General features: G+C 37.9%; 1 protein-coding gene and 1 long non-coding RNA gene across 2 annotated transcripts; both read left to right on the top strand.

The window, feature by feature from the left end:
• Positions 1 to 323: 323 nt before the first annotated feature.
• LOC133162496 (uncharacterized) lies at positions 324 to 5,379 on the top strand. The gene is made up of 4 exons (XR_009716241.1): positions 324 to 469; positions 1,534 to 1,640; positions 1,715 to 1,802; positions 3,419 to 5,379. It is a non-coding gene; the product is annotated as an uncharacterized LOC133162496 (long non-coding RNA).
• An 818-nt stretch (positions 5,380 to 6,197) lies between these two features.
• Positions 6,198 to 9,450, top strand: LOC133161928 (protein FAM3C-like). Its single transcript, XM_061290668.1, has 9 exons — positions 6,198 to 6,361; positions 6,448 to 6,543; positions 7,107 to 7,148; positions 7,490 to 7,607; positions 7,687 to 7,745; positions 8,554 to 8,604; positions 8,699 to 8,783; positions 8,885 to 9,011; positions 9,096 to 9,450. Exons 1-9 carry the CDS (start codon positions 6,280 to 6,282, stop codon positions 9,180 to 9,182), a joined length of 747 nt encoding a protein of 248 aa, XP_061146652.1. The 5' UTR covers positions 6,198 to 6,279; the 3' UTR covers positions 9,183 to 9,450.
• Positions 9,451 to 10,140: the final 690 nt, after the last annotated feature.

The following is a 10,140-nucleotide window of genomic DNA, read 5'->3' as shown; positions in this document are numbered from 1 at the left end:
ACTGTTATCTGGGTTAAGATGAATTTTTGTCTCATTTATAATTACCGATAGATGTAAGGTACATAATCTAAAAGGGGGGGTGGCGCGTGGCGTGGATCTAAAGGGGCCCAATTCTGCTGCGTGTTTACCAGCTCAAAGTGTGTCTCATCACGAGCAGTTTGTCTGAGCGGTAAGTGACATAATGAGAGCAGCCGGGGCCAAGGAAAATAATCATTTGCTTGTGTACAGCAAGTCATTCTGACAGGATAAACTTCACCTGCCAGGCAAAAAAAAAAAGTGGGCGAGGCTAAGAACGCCGACAGGTGAGTGTGATCCAGAAATAACCAACCGTTGCCAAACTAAAAATGTGCCTGAGCAAAAACACCACTTAAAGTCATAAAATATTTACTTTAATGTTGCAGCTTGATAAGGATGTAGCACCCTGGACCTTTGAACCCCCGCTCTTTTTTTTTCTGCCGTCATCACACAGGTACGTAAACACATCACATAGTGAACCTTTGTGACATGACAAAGTGCTTTGACCCGCCTTAGTACTAAAGATGAACTTCACAAAATGGCTGAGGTTGTAAGAAAATGAAGATTAAAGCAATAAACAAATCTGAGGTCATTTGATGCGCTCGGATATTCTTCTATGCCTAAGTATTGTGAAAAATAACCAGCAGAAGCCAATTCAAAGAAATTTTAAGTCTCTAAACAAATTATTTTATTTGTGGCTTGCATTGGGAAAAAATTACGTTTTGGTAGGAGCAGTCGAAAACGCTTTGTCATTAAATGATGGGCAATTACATTGAAAATTCACTTGGACTCAACCCACTTCAGCCTCTAAAAATATCAAGCAAATTGCTATTGTATTTTTAATTTTATGGCCATTACGCCATTTTCTTAGAATAGACATCTACTATTGACATTTTTAACATCATTAAATGATGTTCCCACTGGTTTCATCAAATGCGCCAGAGTTTTACAACAATGTCAAGACCCCTTTGGTGTTGATTCACATAACACCGACTTAAACCCTAGTGTTTACGATCCACTATCCATTTATTTAATATTACTAATATTTGTAGGTTGATGGGCGTCAGTTGACATTTGGCAAAAATGGAACAGCTCGGGAAGCAATTCAAACACGCACACGTATATTATTTTTTTTCTATAGGTCTTCACATCACCTCATCTGTCAAGCTTTGATATGACACACGCTAGCGTAACTCACTTGAGGCTTTCAGATGTCTTCCTCAGGGAGCTGCAAAAATAAAAAAGATGGCTTTAAGGATAGCCTGGAAACCTCCTTCAGGAATTCTGGGATTTTGGCTGAAAGCCTGTGAAAGCCTGTTTGAGGTGCAAACTGCCTGGAGAAGAAAGTGCAGCTCTCTGTTGGCCTTTTTACGTTTCACGCGTGTGTGTGAATCACTAACATTGTTGTCGTTGTGTTTTTTTCCCCCAGTTGCGCCACAAGCCATTAACCAAGTGCTTGGCTTTACGTGGCCTTAAACTGCCCCATGGTTAAAATTGATTGGATTCATTTGTCTATAGGTTGGGATGAGCCTTGACCCTGTAATCCTTGCTTTTGTGGCCTTTGTGTCAATGACGGCGTTGGCATCTTTTGTCTTGGTTATCCGGACATTCTGCTTCCCACTCGGGTAAGTGTTTTGAACTTGTGTATTATTCAGTGTTATATATCTCTTAACTTACTTCACTCTGTCTAATTTTCCAGTGAGACCAACCATCGATACCTTTCGCTCAGACAGCTGAATGAGGAAAGTCCAGCGATGTCAGCGGAAGCACAATACAACTCAGATGAGGTGTGTGTTTTTTGTTGCCAGAAAAGGCTAGAAATGTGTGAAACATTATTTAAAAGGGAAGTCAAACCTCCATTTGTTTATTTTAAATATGTTCAAAGCGGGCCCACGGGTCTTGACACGATATTCCGATTAATATTGGAATGAGTTAAGCAACAAAATCTACCCGTTTTTATTTATCTCGAAGGGCAGCCATTTTTCAACATGTTGACTGAAAATAACATCACAGTTGCTCAGGGGTATTACCCAATCAGAGCTAACCTGTTTTTTTTAAGCTGAGCCGTGATTGGTGAGTAAAGCGACTGTGATGTCATTTTTGGTTGACAAATTGACTCAAAGCATCTTCATTGTTTTAGATTTACACACATAATAATAATGATGAAAAGTTAGAATCCGTACATGCCATACAAAATAACAGTTGACTGCTTTAATGCGTCTGAAAATCAACATTTCTCTGGAATGACAATAAAATTGTAATTAATCTACATTGTATACCATACGTGCATCGAAAAAAAAAACATGTTTTTATTAATGATAATTCTATTTAAAAATCCTGTTGTAAATTAGGTGACTTATCAATTACAGACAATGGTAAAAACAATTCTATTTCCCTTTGTAAGCCTAAATCGCTGATGAAGTGGGGCGCCATTGAAAATCTCCCCTTGGGTGCCACATTGGTTAGGGCTGGCTATGTCCACAGCCGACACTGTAAATATTCCTCACTCGACACTCTTGGGCGCACTCATTTTCAGGGTTCCCTGGGGGGGGGATAGGGATGCGACAGGCTGACCGGGCTTCAGCAAAATTGTGCTGTTTTCTGCTCCTCTGCCCTACCCGTCCTCTAGTTTTAATGTTAAAATACTACTCTTCTACTGTTTTCAATACATCACATACATGCACGCTTGGTGGTGCTGTGTGGGGGCAAGCTGCGGGTCAACAGTGCCCGATCGCCTTCCTGTTTTGTCGCCATCAGCCTTTCCGGATTTTTTAGTTTAGTATTGGCTGGCCCCGTCGCTAGTGGGGATCATCTTGCAAGGGTCGAGGGATCAAGGGCACCCCGACCTCACATTGCCCTCACAGCAACTTCAGAATGCTCCTGATGACTAACATGAATGTTTGACAATGTCGCTCAAAGATTTTCATGTGACATTCTTAACATCAACTTCTGATTGGATATGACATACACCCAACCTAGTCAGATGCATTTACTTTTATTGTACTCTATTTTTTAAGTTCTCAGTCCGACTTCATATTATGTTAAGTAAATGTCCATCGGAATATTCTCCAGATTCTCTATTCAGGACACAACTGTGACTACCTCAAATAAAAGTGCAGTACGAAAAGGGGTTAAGTAATTGGTTTTGACTTTCCAGTTACATGTGAGTTTGAATTGAAAAATGACGCTTCTAAAAAGAGTTTAGCACCGCCCCTCAGACACTGATTGGTCTGGTCATTTTTTGGACCACTAGCATCGTATCATTTTGAAGCCTAACGAGATGGGACCGGTTAGATTACATGTCTGTATTCTCACGAGTCCCTTTGACATAATGCAAGATAATGCAGCCTCCGTTCCCACATCGAATGTAATTGGCTTTTTTTGTGTGTGTTGACCTTGACAGGATCTGCTGGAATAGCAGCCCAATGACTGCTGGAAGTGACCATGCCATGACTGCTAGAGCATTCTTAAAACACACTGACAATTTCACCAAACCCCCTTCAACAAGTGTAAAACCTCAAATCTTTGCAAGGCATATTTATATTCTCCTCTGTTATCTTGATCTTGACAAAATAAGCCGAGGTGTTCTGTGCGTTTTGGCTAGACGACAACAGCACTGACAATCCATGTTACAAATTGTTCCCGACACAGCTGCACATGTGAAAAAAAGCCGTTTCTAGCTGATGCAATATCCTCTCACTGGTCATTTTTGACATGACACGAAATATAATAAACTTCAAGCAATGAATACCAAGAAATATGAGAAAAACACCATTTCACTAGCAACGCAGTAAAGGTCACTAATTGTCGCATGTGCATTTTCATTTCTAACGGCAGGTTGAAAATGGCTGTTGAATATATACAACATTATCATGTTATAAAATAAGTGGCGTCACATGGCCATCTGACATTTGGGGTGTCTCAAACGCCATAATTGACTTCTAAAAATAATCCGCTCTGTCTGCGAGTGGGCCGGCTTCCCTTTTTCAAGCCTTATTTTCCTGCTTACATTAGCTGACTTGAAAGGACAAGAAAAAACGATCAATGTGACTGCAGAGTTTTTCCCAGAAGCCGGAATACACACGTGCCACAAAAGTAAACTCATATTTTAACATGTAGTATTCAGTGTGTGTCTAGTTTCTGGTAATATTTGAACTTATACCAATACCAGTACCATTTATGCATTCAAACTCCGCACAGGAGGTCCTGGGCTCAGGGTCGAACCCAGAACATGGCTGGGAGGCAAATGTGGTTACCAATTGGTCACTGTGCTGCTTCTAAAGACTTTTGATTGTGTTGTTTTAGTCTTCCCCAAAAACATATTTATTAGAAAAAAAATCCACTACAGAGCCAATTCTCTTGCCAATTGATGTAAATATCCTAATAGTTTGAATGTGTTAATGGCAGTGCAAAGACGCCCTATGCTGGCCGTGCGCGGTATTACATTGCTTGACCTTGTTCATGTATAAGAAAAAGTAAACCTCTTCCCTCACTGTTTAAGGCACACTTTAGATGTAAAAGTTTTATATTATGGGACCTTGTGCTTTATTGATTTAATGGGCTTTTCACCATTACTATTGGTGTGTGTTTGTGCTTTACAAATATGTTTGTCATCAATACAAACATAAGGGTTTATCTTGTTTTTTTCATTGGTCTTCTAGTAGTGACTGTGAAGTCCTTTTATACCTAACCATAACATATTTTTTAAAACAAAACGTTTGTTTCGAATTGAATATAGGACAAACGATTTTCAAATCATCAAATTCTAGTTTTATTTACATTGCACACAGTGATTAAACTTCAGTGGAATTTGAGCTTGTCGGAAGAATGTCGCCTTTTCACAGAAGAATGTTGCTTGGTGAGCACATAGATTTTTCATAATTGTCTTAAATCATGAATAAAATAATAAAAGAAAATATTATATAATACAAATATTGAACGCTTTAGATACAACCTTCTATGTATTTCCAACTTGTCTTCTTAAACCATCTCGGATGAATAACTCCTTTTAGAGAAGCTGGCTTTTTTTTTTTTTTAACACTAGCTGACGCACACCTTCGGAAGGCCAATATCAAAAGTCTGAAAATTGTGGGGAATTATTGTGATATGTCGAAGAAACATTCTTCTCAAACTCAGTGTGACAATTTTCTGTCAAGGTGAGAATCGTATTCATTTTGTACAAGAGTGTATGAGCGCCACACCAGTGTAAGAGAAACAGCCTTTGTAATATTATGAATCGGGAAGTCCTAGTAAATGAATTACCGCCGAAGGTATGACAAAGAAATTATTCTCACATTCTTTCAGGCTGTTGTGTTGCTTCTGTCTGGTGACTCTTCGAGTGTAAGAATAAAGAATTGCACCTTAAACCTCCTAAGATTGAATACTTTGCTTTTCTGTTTTGGTCAGCTTTATTTCCATAAAAAAAAAGAATAAATTTATATTTGTTTCTGTTCTAGTTTAATTAAAAGGTCATTATTTCTAAGATTACAATCGTGTGAATTGGTTTTTAGAAATAAAATAATTGTTTTCCTTTTAACTTTATTATGGTAATCACGTGACTTTTGCTTTTGAATAGGGGTGTGTAGACTTTTTCTTTGCGCCGCACAAATGAAGCTTCACAACAGGCAGCCTGTCAGAGAAGTAAGCCACAGTAAAATGATCAATTACATCAAAACTGCTACGAAATGTTATAATTATTGGTCTGTGCGGAACAAATACAGAAATATCTTAATTTTATTATCAGAATGTAACCTTTAACGTTAAACTCTTGGGCTAATCACGCTTTCTTCTAGCAGTGCAATGCCAATTTGTACAGACAGCCCTGTTATTAACATAATTTAACAGTGTGCACTAAACACATTCATTAGAGCTGCACATGGGCGCATTGTTCTGACTTTTATCAAGTAGCAATTTGATTTTGTAGACCACTGCAATTTGATTTTGTAGAGAAAATAACCCACATTAAGTAAACATACACAGCAAAGAAGAATTATCTTATCGTTTTGTTTTATGACAGCGGGTTGTGACTTTTGTGTGTATCCAAACAAGCTTTTGTTGACTTTAAGCTCTATCACTGACCTGTGAATGGATGCCGTCCCATATTTGACATTGTGGGTGGGAGAAACTTGATGGCTGTGTTCTCCATGGGTGTGTACCCATACAATGTCACATCCTGCTTACTCTCCCAACACAAGGACGAGCGCTGTTGCACATCCAAAGGTCCTTCTCATGCATATGCGTGGCCAGGCAGCCTGAACGAATGACATGACACCAAGCAGCTGTGTTGCTGACAGCAAATACATCAGAAACAGAACGGACTCATTTGTCGCTGACATGAAGCTTCGAGGTGAGCTTTTGATTGCTGATGTACTATATATTTCACAGCCCACATGCTGCGTTGACTAACATCCTCTTGCTCTTTGTGGTTGACAGTTGCTCCCTTCGCTGCTGTAATTGTTGTTTTGGTGCTCATATGGGCCATCTCGCACGACTACGTACGCATACGGCAGAGAGCAAGAGATCTTCTGGGTGAGCTTCATGTTTCCAGAGTCTTTGGGATCTCCACATTTCACCCAAATTAAATTTTCCATTGAAATTCATATGCTTTATTTTAAGTGGTATTAGATGTTTTAACGTATTTTTTCAATAAATTCACAGCATAAAATGTGATGCAATCAGCAAAATATGTGAACTTGATGACACGGTGGACATTTCTGGCTATTAGCATTTAATGAGCATCTTCACTTAATTACCAACATGTTTCAATTATCAAGCTGACTGTATTGATTAAGAAATATGTTTTAATTTCGAGCCAATTAAATGTCTATTTCACAATGAAAGGGTGGACAAGTTAAGGTTGACAACATCCAATTATACACTCATAATATGATGAAAACTACACAACATGGTGACAAGACATAGTACACAATATACATACAAGTAAACAACACAAACAAATAAAAACAAGGCACAAACAATGAATAAATAAGAGTGATGAATAAATAATGAAATGTTAATAATGTTAATAGACGCATATCACATTTTTGTCATGCCTTATTGAGTTCATGTTTTTTCTCTTCTTTCTGTTGCAGGAATGGAAAGTGCAGCACAATTCAAACTAAAATTCCAGTCAAGTGAGCAGAATGAAGTTTGTTTATTTTGACAATCTCTTACTCTTGTGAAATTGCACATTTTTCTCCCAGAATAACTTTTAAAAAACACTTTAATGAAATTACAACTGTATTTTTTTAACTTAAATTTGCTCACACTTTTTCTCGTAAAATTACAACTAATAAAAAGATTGTAGCTTTTCTTGTAATATTCAAACTATATTCTCGCAGTTCTTACTTTTTCCGCTAATTTCAACTATTCTTGTAAAAAATGCAATACGTTATCACATTTTATCTGTTCTAAAGATTGTTTTACTTTTGTTAATTTTCTCGATCTCAATAAATATATTTTGTAAATATTGCAGAAACCCCTCCACCACAATGCAACCTCTCCAGAAATTGCCCACCTGATCACTTTGCAATACACATGCAGAGTGGAGCAGCTAACGTTGTCGGGCCCAAGATCTGTTTCGATGGCAAAATGTAAGTTCACCTGTACGCGAGAACCATTCGTGCAAACCTCTGTGACCCTTCACGTTCTTTATATACTCCATGTCTGCAGCATCATGAGCCACGTATTGAACAACGTCGGACCTGGACTCAATATTGTTGTTGTAAACAGTGAGTAATAATCCAAATATTTACAAATACAGTCATTTGTATTTGTCATTTTATTTTGTTTACTTTGTGTTGTCCACATCAGATCCAGTATATCTCACTTATATTGTAGATGAAATTACAAAAGATTAAAAGAAAAATCAGCTATAGTAAAGTAGGCATTCATTGGTTCTTGAAAACATTTCATCTTTTATCCAAAAGGCTTCCTCAGTTCAGAATCTTACATGTTGAATTCCTCTATTTAGGGTTAGGAATTGATTTCGGATTAAAGGCAGAGAAATGTCTTTTTCACAAACAGTCCAGTGTCCTCAATTCAAAATGTTACCATGTCGGAAAATCTTTTGTTAAGTTACTGATTTTTTTTTATTTTTATAAAACCATCTGACCCTTGTGTATTGAGCAGAAGTCAGAGGTTATGCTTGATATGCACATGCTTCACGTCCGGGTTGAACTGCATGGACTCAATTTTCAAAGAGTCGTCCATCTTTTTTTTTTTTAATCTTGCAAGAGCCCTCTTAATGTTTACGTGGGTAGATGTTTTTTGCGTTTTACTGATTGACCTTTGAATATATTTTCGTCAGTTTTGTTGTTTACTTCTGTCGACATTTTCTCTTCATCAAGCAAAGTGATTTAAATTTTGATGCATACTGTTGAAGTAACGGCTGACAAATGAGGGATGGAAAATGAGAAGGGAAAACATGCTCATTTTAATTGAGCCAACATTTCATGCATACGCCGAAGATGATACGATGATGAATGCAAGCTGGCAAAGATGTTAAACACGTCTGCGTGTTTGTTTGTTTCATCTCAGGTGAGAACGGTGCTGTGGACAGATGTGGCTATCTGAATATGAAAGATGGCGGTAGGGACGTGTTTTGGAAATCTTTTTCACAGAGATGATTTATTTCCATTTTTTTTTTTTTTTTAATTTAATCTGACTTTCTCGGCTGCCAAAGTCCCAGAGGACATCTTGGCGTACCTGAAAGAGATTAAACCAGGAGAGATTGTCATTGTGGCCTCCTTTGACGACGCGACAACAAAGTAGGTCCAATTCCCAGACACTCATCCACTAAAATGATTTCCCTCTCCACAAAAATTACCTTTCATTTTTTTTTCTTCTCCACTTCACTTCTCCACGGCAGGATGACAAAAGAAATGAGGGAGATTTTTGTCGGGATGGGCAGCGCTTTGATCGAGTCCGTACGTTACCGTGACAACTGGGTGTTTGCGGGAAGAGGCGGGGCGGCAAGCAGAAGCTCCTTTGAGAAGGTCAGTGACCCTGCTCTCATTGCTTCTATTTATGCACGTTGAAAGACGCAGTTCTGACAAGTCAACGTCTCCTCGCCTGTTCAGCGATCTGCTAATGACGACGCAAGCAACCTTTATGACGGATGGCCCGTGGCGGTGGAGGTGGGCGGCTGTTTCCCCAGGAGCTCTTAAAAAATATTTCTCATAAACACAATCATAGGAATACATTTTAATATGAAAATAAATGTTTTGCACTTACCGTTTACTGGTTTAAAGCAAATATTGGACCCTTTTTTTCTCTTTTTCTGAAAATATTTGCATTATCTTCATAACAAGTCCAGGTCAATATCACTTGAAAGTGCCTTTGGCAACCTCATCAGAATCACTTAGTCATCATGCAAATGGAAGCAGAATAATGAAACTGAGGTCTTATTAAAGTGGCTAAACTATTGCACACGTACCAGTATAATCAGAAGTTCTCCTTTTTTTTTTATATATATATATACTTTCTTTATACCACACTCAATCAACATGGTTTTATTATCTGCAAAGTATTTGATGAAATGAGTGATGTTGTTTTTCGCAATAATGCTTTCATTCCTTTTTTATATACTAAGCGATTAACTATCCACTTGTGACAACACAAGACATCTCAGTCCTCATTTGCACAATAGACAAACTTCAGTGAACTGCAAATTCCCACTTGCAAACTGTGTGGAAAAAATTGCGTCAGAGGGCAAATGAGCAAACACTAAAAACGTGTAAATTAACCTACTAAATATTTCATCGGCGGATTCATTTTTATGTGTTATATGACAAACATAAAATTAAGTAAACACTCGCCTTTACCTCGAAATCGAAAATCGAACCTCTGCGAGTGCAAATGATTGACAGCAAACAGTTTTCCCTTTTTTTTTTAAAATAAATGAACTGTAAACAGACACATTTGCATGGCACGCTTGTCAGGTCTTTTTTAATATGGCTGTGCACAAATGCAGATTATTTTTTAAATCTACATTTGATTGATATCATAGTGTAGTTAATACCTGTTGCAATACCTGTTGTCTATTTTCCACCATTTACAATTCATCAGACTGTCAAATTACCTTGCAGGTTAACTAACTGCGCTGTCATGATACACCTGTGAGGC

This window comes from Syngnathus typhle, linkage group LG11, assembly GCF_033458585.1.
Source record: "Syngnathus typhle isolate RoL2023-S1 ecotype Sweden linkage group LG11, RoL_Styp_1.0, whole genome shotgun sequence".
Lineage (NCBI taxonomy): Eukaryota > Metazoa > Chordata > Actinopteri > Syngnathiformes > Syngnathidae > Syngnathus > Syngnathus typhle.
This window is presented reverse-complemented; position numbering and strand designations above follow the sequence as displayed.